Source organism: Triticum dicoccoides, chromosome 6A (assembly GCF_002162155.2).
Source record: "Triticum dicoccoides isolate Atlit2015 ecotype Zavitan chromosome 6A, WEW_v2.0, whole genome shotgun sequence".
NCBI lineage: Eukaryota > Viridiplantae > Streptophyta > Magnoliopsida > Poales > Poaceae > Triticum > Triticum dicoccoides.
In genome coordinates, this window is record NC_041390.1 from 373,708,408 (window position 1) to 373,723,727 (window position 15,320).

The window sequence follows — 15,320 nt, forward strand, 5'->3', positions numbered from 1 at the left end:
GATTCGATTCCGAGAGAGTGGCACCCCAGTTCTTTGGAAATACTATTTCGGTTCCAATTGTATATTTGACAGTTCTACATGGTTACCATCATGTAGCATCGGACGACTTCGATGAGTGTGAGCGATAAAAGGCCACACCGCTAGGCCGACACACAACCAAACATTTATTCGGTTAAGAGGGTGGCACGTCGGTTCTTTGGAAAGACTATTTCGGTTCCAAGTGTATATTTGACAGTTCTTCGTGGTGACTACCATGTAGCATCGGACGGCTTCGATGAGTGTGAACGATAGAAGGCCATCGCCGCTAGGCCGACACACATGCAAAAATTAGTCCGGTACTGGGAGGGTGACACGTCAATTCTTTGGAAATACTATTTCGGTTCCAATTGTATGTTTCACAGTTCTCTATGATGAACACCATGTTGTATCAGATGACTTCGACGAGTGTGAGCGATAAAAGGCCATCGCCGCTAGGCCGACACACATGCAAAAATTAGTCCCTAATTGTATATTTGACGGCTTTTCATGGTGACCACCATGTTGTATCAGACAACTTCGAAGAGTGTGAGCTATAAAAACCATCACCTCTAGCCTCACACACAACCAAAGATTGATTCGGTTCCGGGAGGGTGGCATACTGGTTCTTTGGAAATATTATTTCGGTTCCAATTGTATATTTGACAGTTCTTCATGGTGACCACAATGTTGCATCGGACGGCTTCAATGAGTGTGAGCAATAAAAGGCCATCGCCGCTAGGCCCACACACATGCAAAAAATAGTCCCCAATTGTATATTTCACAGCTTTTCATGGTGACCACCTTGCTGTATTAGACGACTTCGACGAGTGTGAGCTATAAAAACCATCACCTCTAGCCCGACACACAACCAAACATTGATTCGGTTCTGGAGGGTCGCATACCGGTTCTTTGGAAATACTATTTCGGTTCCAATAGTGTATTTGACAGTTCTTCATGATGACCATCACGTTGTATCGGACGACTTCGACGAGTGTGAACGATTAAAAGCCATCGGTGCTAGCCCGACACACATCCAAAAATTGATCCGATTCCGGGGTGGTGGCACGCCGATTCTTTGGAAATATTATTTCAATTCTAGTTGTATATTTGACAGTTCTTCATGGTGACCACCATGTTGTATCAGAGGACATTGATGAGTGTGAGCGATAAAAAGCCATCGCTGCAAGCCTGACACAGGTCCAAAAATTAATCCTGTTCCGGGAGGGTGGCACACCGGTTCTTTGGAAACCTCTATTTTATATTGTCAGAACCATGCATACCGCGTAAAGGCACCTTCTTACATGTGAACGGGAACCTTTTCTATACTGTGGACGTTGCACTGCCTACACCCTTATACATAAAAAAACTATGTGCACATGTCGGTGCTTGGAAAACTATGTACCCATGTCTTACGAGTTTATGCTGGTTTCTTGAAATGTTCAAAATACTTTCTTGGGTCAAGGCCTACAATTTGCATTGTATAAAAACAAGTCTATAATGGATGAGCTCGAGTCCTTAAAATTTTCATAAAAATGAACATGGCATAGAATTAAAAAATGAACATGGCATAGAATTAGTGTCAAATAGGGTTGTTGTTATTCTTTTGTACGTGTAGACGCAATATGTATTGGTCAAAGAATTCATACCAGTCAAACAATTTCATACCAATTGATATTTTTTTAACTGAACCATGATTGTGCATTTTTTTACTTTTAAAGAAATCTGTGAAAATGCTCCGCATGCCGTTGCTGTCATGATCGGTTTGTTTTATTCTAGTTGGCTTGGTGCGCGTCGGAGGGGTCACGGGGGCTCTACAAGGCCTAAAAAAGCCTATGACATCATTTTCATAGAGAGCACCTAACACACAACCCCAATCCCGCCCTTCTCTCTTGGACTCTCTCTTCTTCAAGCCCAGTTCACCATGTCCTCGGTCAGATGCTAATCTAATCAAAAAGCCTTCCAAAAAAATTAATCGAAAAGCCGGTTCGTAGAGCTTGTTCTATCCTTGCGAACTTGGGCTATTTATAGTTGCTAATCTAATTTAAAAAATGGCATGTTGCAGTTCGGTGTGTTTTCGATTGGAGTTAGCGTTGTTTCACATCAGCTAGTGCTCTGAACTAGTTTCTCGTAGCTAGCGATGTTGCATGACAGCTAGTTCTGACAGCTTATGTTTTTTGTGGAGCTAGCTCTGGCCCTGTTTGGATACTCTAACTCAGTTAGAGGTTAGAGTTAGATTCTAACCCTGAACTAACCCTGAACTAACTCTAACCAAAGAGGTGTTTGGATGGCAGGGTTAGATGGAGCACGGATACGGCGAGGCGCCTTCACGGGCGGTGTGAGAGGGAGGGAGGGAGAGGACGAGAAGCTTCAAGGAAGTGGGATGGATATGCTGCAGGAAGAGCGAGAGAAAAATGTGTTTTTTAATGGCCCCGAGAAGAACTAACCCGAATAAGCACCTATTGGGTGGGTTAGATTTTTTGGATGAGTTAGATGCATCTAACCCAAACTAACCCTCCTGTTTGGATACTTTTGGGTTAGTTGAGTCCAAACTAACCCAAACTAACTCTAACCCATGGATCCAAACAGGGCCTCTGTTGTGTCAGAGCTGAGAACCAGCAGGGTCAAATACAGGGTCTCGTGATCGGTTTTCACAAGTAGGAAGGTCAGACTCAATCTTTCGAAGCGTGGATAGCAGAAACGACAAACTGTTACCATCGTTCAATGCGGCCATCTGTCTATACAATACGTCGAAGTTTGACAGACAGAGATTTGAAAAGGCAGGATTCCCCCATTCCATTTTGGTCTATCCCATCTCATTATTGCTGGGTGGTTGAACACCACACGGGCTCACGGAGTGCAGCCGCTCTTAGCAATGGCCTCGAACTTGAACTCCGGCGTCATCTCGGAAACTTGTGGTGACCTTCCTACCTCGAAGGACTCCGCCGTTGATAGTAAGTTTCCTTATGATGCTTTGTTGCTTATTTTGTATCCACGAGATCCCATCTTGGGGCATGTTCCGAAGCTTCGTCGAAAGAGGGCCGTCATCACGGAGGACTTCTACATCATCATAGCCTCTCCGATGAAGTGTGACTAGTTTATCTCAGACCTTCGGGTCCATAGTTAGTAGCTAGATGGCTTCTTCTCTCTCTTTGAATCTCAATACAAAGTTCTCCCCTTCTCTTGTGGAGATTTATTCGATATAATCTTCTTTTTGCGGTGTGTTTGTTGAGACCGATGAATTGTGGGTTTATGATCAAGTCTATCTATGAATAATATTTAAATCTTCTCTAAATTTTTTTATATATGATTGATTATCTTTACAAGTCTCTTCGAATTATCCGTTTGGTTTGGCCAACTAGATTGGTAGTTCTTGCCATGGGAGAAGTGCTTAGCTTTGGGTTTGATCTTGCGGTGTCCTTACCCAGTGACAGAAGGGGCAGCAAGGCACGTATTATATCGTTGCCATCGAGGATAACAAGATGGGGTTTATTTCATATTGCATGAATTTATCTCTCGACATCATGTCATCTTGCTTAAGGCGTTACTCTGTTTTTAACTTAATACTCTAGATGCATGCTGGATAGCGGTCGATGAGTGGAGTAATAGTAGTAGATGCAAAATCGTTTCGATCTACTTGTCACGGACGTGATGCCTATATACATGATCATGCCTAGATATTCTCATAACTATGTTCAATTCTGTCAATTACTCAACAGTAATTTGTTCACCCACCGTAGAATACTTATGCTCTTGAGAGAAGCCACTAGTGAAACCTATGGCCCCTGGGTCTATTCTCATCATATCAATCTCCATTACTTTAATCTTGCTTTGCTTTTTTACTTAGCCTTTACTTTTTACTTTGCATCTTTATATCAAAAATACCAAAAATATTATATCTATCAGATCTTACTCTCGTAAGTGACCGTGAAGGGCTTGACAACCCCTAATCGCGTTGATTGCGAGTAGCTATCACTTTGTGCAGGTACGAGGGACTTGAGCATGGGCTCCTACTGGATTGATACATTGATTCTCAAAAACTGTGGGAAATACTTACGCTACTCTGCTGCATCATCCCTTCCTCTTCGGGAAAAACCAACACAAACTCAAGACGTAGCAGTTAACAACTCATCAAAATTTCCTACGAAACTGCGTTGACACCACGCTAAATATTGTCAAGGGCCCGTGAGACACAACCTCCCTACGATCTCACGCCGGGGATGGACGGCCGGCCGTCGAAACGATCTGCTCTTCCATGACCGATGACATCTGCTGCCACACAGCATGACGAAGGGTCCAGCTCAGATCCATACTGCGCTAACGAAAGGTAAACAAAAATGTTCATAGATTTTAACTAATCTTTCGTGGAAAACTTTCTTGACATCACCTGAAAAATCCGCATAAAACAGTAGGGACGTTCGTGCCATCGATCTTGAAGCTGCTTTCGGCTGTTGCTCCTCTGCTCCATTCACTGTGCCACATCCGACAAACAGTGGTTGCGAGCAGCGTGCTGAAGATGGCTGTTCAGAGGGCTACCAGCGACGCCAAAGGTGTTTAATCTGCCAAAAAATTATCTTTTTATCATAAACTGTTTGACAAAAATGTCCAGATGCTTGTTCAGGGGTCGGGCCGGGGAAAGTCATAGCCTAGAACCTGAAGAAGATGGCTCTAACTACATCAGGAGAGCTTTCGATAAAGCCGCTGAGTGAGGTTCACGCATCGTCTTTGAGCCCGCTGAAGGGATGATATTTTCAACTGAACAAGAAGCCTATCAGTTCTACAACACATACTCCTGGGAGATGGGTTTCGCTATTAAACACGACAACAAGTACGAGATAAAGAAAACTGGATACAAGACTAATCAGGATTTCCTCTGCTCGTGCGAGGTATCCTTGTTGTGCCATTCGAGTTATAACTTTTTTTCTAGTGTGATCAACTAGCGAGCTCGACTAATTATTTGATATTAAAATTAGTTGTTACTTGTTTGTCTAGGGCGGAGCAACATAGGAAACACCACGTCCGCGCGGACCAAATGCCCAGCAATGGTTCGAGTGAAGAGGACATCCAATGATGGCTGGTTTTTCTCTCGAGTTGTTTTGACTCACAACCATGAGCTGGCAGAAATGGTTGGTGTGAAAAAAGTCTGGAAATGTCATGATGCAATTGATTCTTCGATGAGATATCTCAGCAAACATATTCGTTCAAACAATGTGCAAGTTAACAAGGTGTTTGGGGTCATGGCTGACATCCATGGGCGTGCTGAAGAAGTCTCATTCGGCAAGAGGTGTCTGAAAAATCTTTGCGCATCAATTGCACATGAAGCTAGCCAGGACGACATCGCCAAGATGCTTGAGCTTTTTGCAACAATGCAATCCCAGAACCCTGATTTTTTCTATTCAGTTAAGACCGACATAGAAAGGAGTGTCTGGTCTCTTGTGGTGCCACTCGAAGAGCCGTGCTGATTACTAGTTGTTTGGTGATGTTTTGACATTTGACACAACCTACAAGAGCAATTTATATGAGATGCCTGTTGGGCTTTTTGTAGGTGCCAACAACCATTATCAGTCTACTCTTTTCGATTGTGTTGTTTTGCGAGAGGAGACTGTAGAGTCATTCAAGTGGGCTTTTGCAACCTTCCTTGGTGCCAACGGCGGTAAAACACCAAAAACTATTCTCACAGGTATATTTTTTTAAATGGCTAGCTTCACGCATCTATATGTTCAATATGCTCATACATGTCAGTGCAAAATCTCTTATTAGAAATTTTTGCAGATCAATGCTTGCAGATGGAGCGTGCAATTGCTGGTGTTATGCCTTCTACTGCTCACCGTTGGTGCAAACGGCACGTGATGAAAAACATCAAGGAGAAACTTGGGACCTTGTACAAGAAAGGTACACCATTCAGCATAGATTTCAACTATCTAACCAACGAGATGATGACTGTCGAGGAGTTTGAATCTGGATGGCAGTTTCTGGTTTCTAGTTAGGGACTACAAGATAACAGGTACATGCAGGATGTGTTTCACTGCAGGGATAAATGGGCCAAGCCATATCTTAGCTCTAACTTTTGTGCCAAAATGTCAAGCACACAACGGAATGAGTGCATGATTAACGTTCTTAAAACTTATGTATCGCTATCAGCACCGCTCAACAGATTTGTGATGCAGTATAACGAACTAATAGCCTCTCGTTGCGAAGAAGAGAACTTTGAAATGGCACATACAAAAAAGGTTTTCTTCTTTCTTCTTGACAGTACAGTAAATAATTACATTCATAAGTTATCTGACTAGCAATAAAAATTGCGTGCTTAGCTTACTGAATGCATTTTGGTCTGTAGGATGGTAAGGTGTTGCATAGCAATGTGCCCATCGAGCGTCACGCCTCCAAGGTCTATACTCGTGCTGTGTTCAAGTTATTTTCTGCTGAGTTGTATGAGGCAGGCAGTTACGTCATGAAAGGTCAGAATGTGGATGGCCGCGTTGTCGTGCAACATGTTGATTCAGATAGCCGTGCACACTGGTGCAAAGTAAGCTATGTGGTTATGGTTGATCGAGAAAGCAACACTTACAACTGTGGGTGTGCCATGTATGAGCACATGGGGCTTCTCTGCCGGCACGCTCTGAGAGTAAGTACATATATTCATATTGTACCTCGTTTTGTTTTTCCTTATTAATTATTGAATTTCGCTAGGTAATGATTCATGTTGGTGTTCTTCGCCTTCCGACTCATTATGTGATGAAGCGGTGGACTAGAGATGCCCGGGACATTTTACCTGATCATATCAAGAATTATCAGAGAGACTCGGACATTGGGGTTTCCAAAACTTTCAGGCACAATATTTTGTACGTGTGTGCACTGCAGGTGGTGAAGGAAGGTAACCTATCAGTGTCGCTTTTCAATCACGCAGTCCAGAAGTTGCTCTCGCTTGAGAAAGAGCTGAAAGCCACGGCTGCTTCCAAATCTGAGACTAGTCAGCCAAGTACAAAGATTGGGAACAGCAAGGCTGCATCACAAAATCACAATGTGCCCAACTTTAGTGATGTTCAACCTGCTGATCATGTTATAGCTCTGTATCCAGAGAAGAGACCATCGCGTGGCCGCCCCAAATCAAAGAGAATGAAGTCGGTAGTTGAGCGTGTGGTGGAAAAATCTAAGGATGCATGCTCTGTTTGCGGATCAGAAGATCATTTTACTGAAGATTGTGAGTGCTTGAAACTACCAGATCAGAATGACGGTTCCAGCTCTGAAGATAACTATGTACCAGAGTCTTGCTTTGATGGTTCCGGGGATGATGGGCAGGACCAGTTCGACGAGGATCCCGTGCCCGTGGAAACTTCAGAAGCTCGGACAACTCGCTTGATGGCATCTGCATCAACTACACCTCTTGCAGCCCGTTTCGCTAGTGCAACTGCTACTGCATCTCGTCAGTCCAAAGTTCCAAGCTCCGGCGGAAAAACTCCTGCTAGACGCAGATGTAGTATATGCAATGAGCATGGACACTATAAGGTGTCTTGTCCGCTAAATGATGAACCAAAGAAACCCCCTAAGAAGGTTCGATGTGGCAAGTGTGGCATGGGCACACACTATGAATCAACTTGTGGTGGCAATACAACCTACAAACGACCTCGTCGTCTTCAGTAATGCAAAGTTGTCAACGTTAACTTATGATTTTCATATTGTTGTTGTACCCTTAAAGGCAAACATGCCATGTTGTTGTACCCTTAATATCGGAGTAATTGGACACGAATACCCCGAAGACGGCGAGACAATAAATCAAGACATCGGGGCTAGCAAAGCCCCTTAGTCCGACTGCCCGGCCGCTTCTTTCGGCTCCCCGTCCGACTGCTCTGCCTGGCCGGCTGCCGACTGCGCCAACCAGCCGGCTGCCGACTGTAGCCCAACCCGACACCGACAAGACCCCGACAGGACGGCCATACCGCGAATGAGACAGCTGTACCGCGACGCCATTATCTACAGTGTACCTGTCCCCTTGGCACTATTGGCACTATTCTATAAAGTGCCCAAGGGACAAGCATGACATGCACCATGCCCCGTACATGGCTTGGCTTGTAAGCTACCCAAGGTAGCTTGGGTAGCTTACAACCAACGCCATGTCTCATGCCCACTACACACTATATATAGCTAGCCATCCATCCATCCTCACACACGTATGAGCACACACTCATTCGGCCACTAGAGCATGCTTGCTCATCCCGGCCACAGATACATACATGAGGATAGTAGCATATAGCACTCATCTAGATACAGCTCCAGGAGCACTCTGTACTACAGATATACCACATATACTCAGACATGCAGGAGTAGGGGTGTTATCTCTCCGGAGAGCCCCGAACCTGGGTAAACTAGCGCGTGCTACTCGCAAACCCGTCCCTGGATATTCCGGCAGCAGTCTTGCCCTCACACAAAGCCACCTTGTGGCATATGTCGTCTCGCACCCCCGTGAGAATACCACGACATTTGGCGCCCACCGTGGGGCGGTGCTACCGCACTGCCGCTGGTTTTGCAGTCCGGGCGGGACCATCTTCGCCATCACCGCCGCGGCGTCGCGCCGTCTCTCCGGTAACGCTCGGAGGCTTGACTTCGACCCGCCCCCGGAGCGGCCACCCGGGACAGCGCGTCCTCGTCGTCGGCCTCGCCGCCTTCGTCATCACCACCGTTGCGATGCCGGCTGTTCATCCGCGCGCGCGGTTCCTCGCTTCGGCCGGCCGCATCCGTGCGCGCGCCGTGCCGCGTCGCTCGCGTCTTACTCCCCTCCGCGTTGTGCCTTGCTCCGGTCGAAACGCGCGTTGGCCACTCCATATATCATCCATACAAGCTAGCTAAATGCAAGTCAAACCGTGGTCAAACGTTAGCCATACACTGGTTATACATGCCTCGTACGCTTCCTGTACCATGGCCATGCACCACCAAAACCATATCCCAGATACTACTAGCCAGATACGTGTCAGACAACAGTCATACACTAGCAAGACAAACATCATCTAGACACGAGTGTGTTGGCCGCTAGCTCATATGCTGCTCCCATCTGCACACACGCCCGCGCTGCTTCCTCCAGCACGACGCCCTGGCATGGCTGCGCTCCGCCTCCGCCGGGCTGCGCCGACCGCCCGCGATTGCGCCTCCACTGCTGTTCGCGCCCGGCTCTGTATCGCCCGCCGAGCCCGGCCGTCCGACCCCGCCCCGCCACGCTGGCCTCCCGCGCACATCCGCCCGCGTCGCCACGGCCGACTGCCATGCATCCGCCGCCCCCGTGCCGACTGCGGCGGGTCCGGTCGGATCCCGCTCGCCCCGTGGCCGGCTCGCCGCTCCCCTGCCGCGCCGCCTCGCACGCGCTCCGCGCCTGCCGCCCGGCTTCACACGCCTGTTTTCGCTCCTCTGCCTCGCCATCTCCAACATACGGCGTCGGCCCGCATCGCCGCCTGCTCCCGCTGGATTCGCGCCCGCTAGTCCCAAGCCGGCTGCGGTCCCAGCCCCGCCGCCTACGCTGCTCCCACACCCGGACGCCTGCTTCGCTCCCGCCGGCTTCAGCCGCCCGGTCGGCTCCGGCTCCGCCCGCGGCCGGGTTCCTCGTCTCGCCGGCTTCGCCTTCGCCCCCGGCCGTCTCCGCCTCGTCCTCGGCTCCAGCAGCACAGCGCCAGGTCCGGCCCCGTCCGTCGGCCGGCTTCCGCGCGTCCCGGCCAGCTTCTGTGCCCCTGCTCCAGGCTCCCGCTCGCGCGCAACGGCAGGCCGGCTTCCGCCCGCGCCGCCCCGCCACTCGGCTCCGTCTCCCCCGGTTGGCTCCACCCCCGCACCCGTCCCCGTGTGCCTCCGCGTACGACCACGACCGTGTGCCGGCCCCGCACCTCCTCCGCGCCCTACTCCGCCTCGACCACGAGCCTTGCCGCTTCCGGCTCCCCCGCCATCTGCGCTCCCGTTCTGCGCCGGCTCCGGGTCGCCACCCCGAGCCCGGCCGCATCCGATCTCGCGCCCATCCGACCCGGCTGGCTACACTAGCCGGCCTCCTGTCGCGTCGCCCGCTCCTCTATGCGCACCCGCACTGTCGGCTCCTCCTCGCACGCCAAGCCGGCTCCGCCCGCAACCCGGCCTACCGGCTTCGCCCGCACCGGCTGGCTCCCCCGCAACCCGGCCTGCCGGCTTCTGTCGCGACTCGATTGTCGGTTTTCGCTGCGTCCCGCTCCTGCCTGCTGCTCATGCAGAGAAGATGGAAAAAGAGCCGCTTGCCCAATGGCCGTCTGGAAGAGAAAGACAAGGCCGGCTTGATGAAAAGAGGTGAAGGCCGGCTGCGCGTGTACGGGTTGGCTAGAAAAGTCAAGGCCGGCTCCCCATCGAAAAAAGAAAAAAAGAAAGAAGGGCCCGGCTCCCGCGTGGAGTCGGACAGAAAGAGAGAAGAGAAAGAAAGGGCCGGCTGTCCAAGTCAACAGCCGACTGCCTGTCGCCTGCTTGCTGGAAAAAAAACAGAGCAGCTTATACGTTCGCCTGCTATGAGAGAAAAATAAAGAAGACAAGGTAGTTGCCGGAAGATCCGGCCCGACTGTTTAGCAGTCGGTCCAGATTTCAGGGGCTACACCCAGCAGGTGCGGTGACGCGCCCCCGCGAAGAAGAAGACATAGTAGTTGCCGGGAGATCCGGCCCGACTACTCAGCAGTTGGCCCAGATCTCGGGGGCTACACCCAGCGGGTGCGCTGACGCGCCCCCGCGAAGATTGCAGACAAGAGAAGAGTTTTGTCCGGCTCCGAGCAGCCGGCAGAAGAGAAAAAGAAGAGAATAGGCGCTGCAAGATGCCTCGCCGCGCTGGCCGGTCGAGCCTGACGGCCGGGACCCCTTCGAGCACCCGGAGGCTCGAAGACTACACCCAGCGGGTGCGCCGGCTCGCTCAGCAAGCGTTGAGCCGCGCCGGCTATCTTCGGCAAACTCTGCCTCGGCTACGCGAAAACCAATGTGAGCTCCTCACCCGCATATTTTTTGCACCACGCAAGCACGGATAACCCCGAGCGATGCTCGGGGGCTGTCTCCACATTTTATTACAGTAGCATCACCGTTCGCCCCGGTGCCAGCCAGAGTTGGCCCGGGGGCTAGCCGCTTGGCCTGAGACGTTAGTTCCCGCAGACGGCTTAGTACCGTGCGTGGTATCAAAGGCCCTCTCTTAGTCATAGACCGCAGAGCGGCTATCCGACTAGCAAGAGTGAACGCTGGAGGCCACCCACGCGAAAAACGTCTGGGAAGAAAAACGGATCGGCCGATCCAGCCGTTTCCTTTACAAGTATCTACTCTGTTGAATCTGCTCCCAGACTCTCAGAACTGTACACTCCACTTCGCGGCCCACTCTCAGCCACAGATCACAGAGCGGCTGTCCGGCAAGCAAGAGCACAAGCCAAAAAGCGGAGGGAACACGAAAAAGATTATGGGGGCTCGGACGAAACCGAGTCGGCACCCTCCGCATAAAACTTGCAATGCTAAAAGCAAACATTTGATATATCTGCGTGGACTAACTTTGTCTTTTTCATGATCATTTCCATGAACACTTGCCAAAAAACCTCCGCCCAACTTTGCCAAGTTGCCCGGAGGCTTGGGGGCTACTGTCGGAGTAACTGGACACGGATACCCCGAAGACGGCGAGACAATAAATCAAGACATCGGGGCTAGCAAAGCCCCTCAGTCCGACTGCCCGACCGCTCCTGTCGGCTCCCCGTCCGACTGCTCCGCCCGGCCGGCTGCCGACTACCGGCTGCCGACTGCGCCAACCAGCCGGCTGCCGACTGCAGTCCGACCCGACACCGACAAGACCTCGACGGGACGGCCATATCGCGGACGAGACAGCTGTACCGCGACGCCATCATCTAAAGTGTACCTGTCCTCTTGGCACTATTCTATAAAGTGCCCAGGGGACAAGCATGACATGCACCATGCCCCATACATGGCTTGGGTAGCTTACAACCAACGCCATGTCTCATGCCCACTACACACTATATATAGCTAGTCATCCATCCATCCTCACACACGTATGAGCACATGCTCATTCGGCCACTAGAGCATGCTTGCTCATCCCGGCCACAGATACATACATGAGGCTAGTAGCATATAGCACTCATCTAGATACAGCTCTAGGAGCACTCTGTACTACAGATATACCACATATACTCAGACATGCAGGAGTAGGGGTGTTATCTCTCCGGAGAGCCCCGAACCTGGGTAAACTAGCGCGTGCTACTCGCAAACCCGTCCCTGGATATTCCGGCAGCAGTCTTGCCCTCACACGAAGCCATCTTGTGGCATATGTCGTCTCACACCCCCAGTGAGAATACCACAATACTTAATGTTTGTACCTCGCTGAATTTGTTACTCTTACTCCAGTTCTATTTGCAATGGTGATGTTTTGTAGTTGATAAGCTTAAACATTAAATCTGAAGTTTTGCTTCCATTTTGGATTATATAATGCTGCTAGTGTTTCGCTTTAGACTCTTGGATCCGATTGAACTGATCAACGAAAAATCAAAAACACGTTTTTCTCTGTCTACCTATGTTACCCATTTCACCATAAAAATGTTGGGACATTGGCTTGTCGATGCTTGTTGGCCCTCCAACTGACCTGTAAACTTACCCAAGGGTGCCTATATTTTGTCTGATTAGTAAAGGCCATTGGTTGCTCTGTCAAATATAACAGATACAAAGTTGCCCTGCTTCATTATGTTCGTTTTTTCAACATATTATTTCGGTTCCAATTGTATATTTGACGGTTCTTCATGGTGACCTACATGTCGTATCGGACGGCATCGACGATTATGAGCGATAAAAAGCCATCCCCGCTAGCCTGTTCTAGTTTCCAGTTCCGCTAGCCTGTTCTAGTTCAGTTCTTTGCAAAATACTATTTTGGTTCCAATTGTAGATTTGGCAGTTCTTCATGGCGATCCCCATGCCGCGTCATGCATTTCCTAGTACAACAGTTTTGTATGCGATCCCCATGAAAATCCATTGTTAGGTATATGCTTTCTGCCAACTAAGCCCAAGTAGGTTGAACAACAGTTTTGTAGACACTCTCTGCATTTGTTTTGTAGATGTACTTACCTAAGTAATAATTTTCGAACCAGTTAACAAGACTACCTTGCATTGGTTGTTGCTAACGCCAACCATTTCATTGAGTATACACTCGTTAAAAGTAAAGTGTCAAACTAGCACATGGCTATAAACAGAAAAAGGAATCACAAGTGTCCTGAAGAAAACGAAAACATGTACAGATGGGGCATGGCTATCGGTGGGGCCCAAACAGAGCCGAAGGTGGGTCAGTAAACGAAAGCAGTGTCAAATCCAATCTCTAATGGCCCGGACACAATAGAGATGCAGACCAGTTGTTCAACAGATCTCAGGAACACTCACGGATGAGGAAAATATAGGCTCAGTCTTTCTGTAGGTGGCGTTACGCATAGGGCCAGTCTCAATACCTGCTTTTTCAGGTAGCAGCCCAAACATATCTCAAGTTTTAGTAACTATACAGAACCGTTCATGTATACTCTCCATTGGTTAAAGTAACCTTATGTGGGTTCAGTTCCATATCAGAACATATCAAAAATGGGTTAAATACGATCCTATTTTGTATGATACTCTCAAGAATAGTGTACTTCTATATAGCTTCTGCCAGATATCTAATGCTTGGTATTTTCTGTTTGCTACTGCACCGGCTCCTCCCCTAGTTGATTCTGAAAGGAATAATAAGTCTAATTAAAATATGGATTGTTTGCAACCGAGGTTCAAAGGGATTGCATTGCATTTTAAAAAAAAACAGCATCAAGTTGCACAAAAGTGTGTATAATACAGGTAAGTTATATTCAAATGGTGCAAGCATAATGCTCAGCCAAACACCGGCCAAACAATCTCATATGCAGGTTTTAAAGACTAATCAATTATGATTGTCTTTACTGACAGGCACTAAACAAATACTCTGATTTACTTCCCGGAACTGGGAACTAGCACAGGCTAGCGGCAATGGCTAGCCTTAAGTCCTAAATAAGTGAGAGTTACTTCTGATTAAGCAATACAATCACTTATCACCATAGCTGGTAGGGACAAAATTCTAAAACTCTGCAGATTGTAATTTTAGACCCCATGACAATGTGTTATGGCGCTGCTAGAAGGAGGACGCGAGAGGGCCGGCCGGAGGCCTTTTGCCCACGGCCGGGCAAGATGGAAGGGATTTCCTTCTTAATTCTTGCTTGATTAGATTGATACATCTCCTCTTTTTATATAGAGAGGTTTACTTGACTCCCAAGCAAGGCTTACTTGACCCCTAAGCAAGCGACTCTTATCTCTAATTAACCCTAAGACTAACGGGCCCATTAGGCCCATTACGTACTCTAACACTACACCCCACCTGGACATGCAGCTTGTCCTCAAGCTGCAGCCTAACCAACTTATAACCATGACTCGACGCAACCCAAACCTAACACCTAAAAACAAGCCTTTTACATCTCGGCTTGTTTTATTATTCTCAACCTGAAATGGACTGGGACGCTTTATTTTGGACCCCTTAACAAAAAGTGGACACCATCCGCATGTCGGACATGCACGTGTACAGCCACCTGGATCCCATGGACACCATCTGGACAAAAGGAGTGCATGTGTAGGACCACCTGGAAGTGGTCGCAAGAGTGACCAGCAGAGGCGCCCTTGCGGCGCCCGGTGACGGAATGCAGTGGTGCTACGTGGTGTGCTGTTGTCGGTGACACCATGCCTTCTTCCTGTCGGACGGCTGTTGGTCTGCACCGCACAGGGAAGAGTGGGGGGCTTGCGATGGAGAATGACGAGGAGGGGTGCGCCCCCCCAACCGCCAATGTCGCAGACTTGGAGGTCGCTGCCCGTGGGGAAAACATCATGCCCGCTGCCCGTGGGGGAAACCGCATGCCCAAGATCCCCGGCGCAGCGGATGAGATCGAGGTCCTTTGCGCAGCGAAGGGCAACTTGGAGGAGCGGTAGCTGCAGACCACGCATCTCCCGCACACGCCGACGCGCTAGGAGGCCGCGCGCAGTAGCCTGCAGCCTCACCGCCGCCGACACGTGGCGGGTAGCGATCCAAGACGGAAGCGGTGACGGCGACGGCGGGGACTGGACTTGGTGGAGCGGGACTCCCGCCGGCACGGTCGATGCGGGGCCGGAGCTAACCGGCGGTGGCTGCTGCAGCGGCTGCGGCGGTGGCGCACCGGGCAGCGGCAGCGGCTGCTGCGACGGAGCGCCGGCCGCGGCGGAGGCCGGCAGGAGCGGCGGCTGCCAGTGCAGCCAGGGCTGGGCGGTGGTGG

General features: G+C 49.7%; 1 protein-coding gene across 1 annotated transcript; it reads left to right on the forward strand.

Annotated features, from left to right (window-relative positions):
* The first annotated feature begins 4,585 nt into the window (after positions 1-4,585).
* LOC119315871 lies at positions 4,586-7,656 on the forward strand. The gene is made up of 2 exons (XM_037590327.1): positions 4,586-6,640; positions 6,706-7,656. The coding sequence occupies exons 1-2, from the start codon at positions 6,467-6,469 to the stop codon at positions 7,654-7,656; spliced, it is 1,125 nt and encodes a 374-aa protein (XP_037446224.1). The 5' UTR covers positions 4,586-6,466.
* Positions 7,657-15,320: the final 7,664 nt, after the last annotated feature.

What these genes read in the sequence shown, in the direction of transcription:
- LOC119315871 (XM_037590327.1), top strand. Translation starts at nt 6,467, where the DNA reads ATGAAAGGTCAGAATGTGGATGGCCGCGTTGTCGTGCAACATGTTGAT. An exon ending in TCTGCCGGCACGCTCTGAGA is followed by an intron (nt 6,641 to 6,705) that starts GTAAGTACATAT and finishes GAATTTCGCTAG; the next exon opens with GTAATGATTCATGTTGGTGT.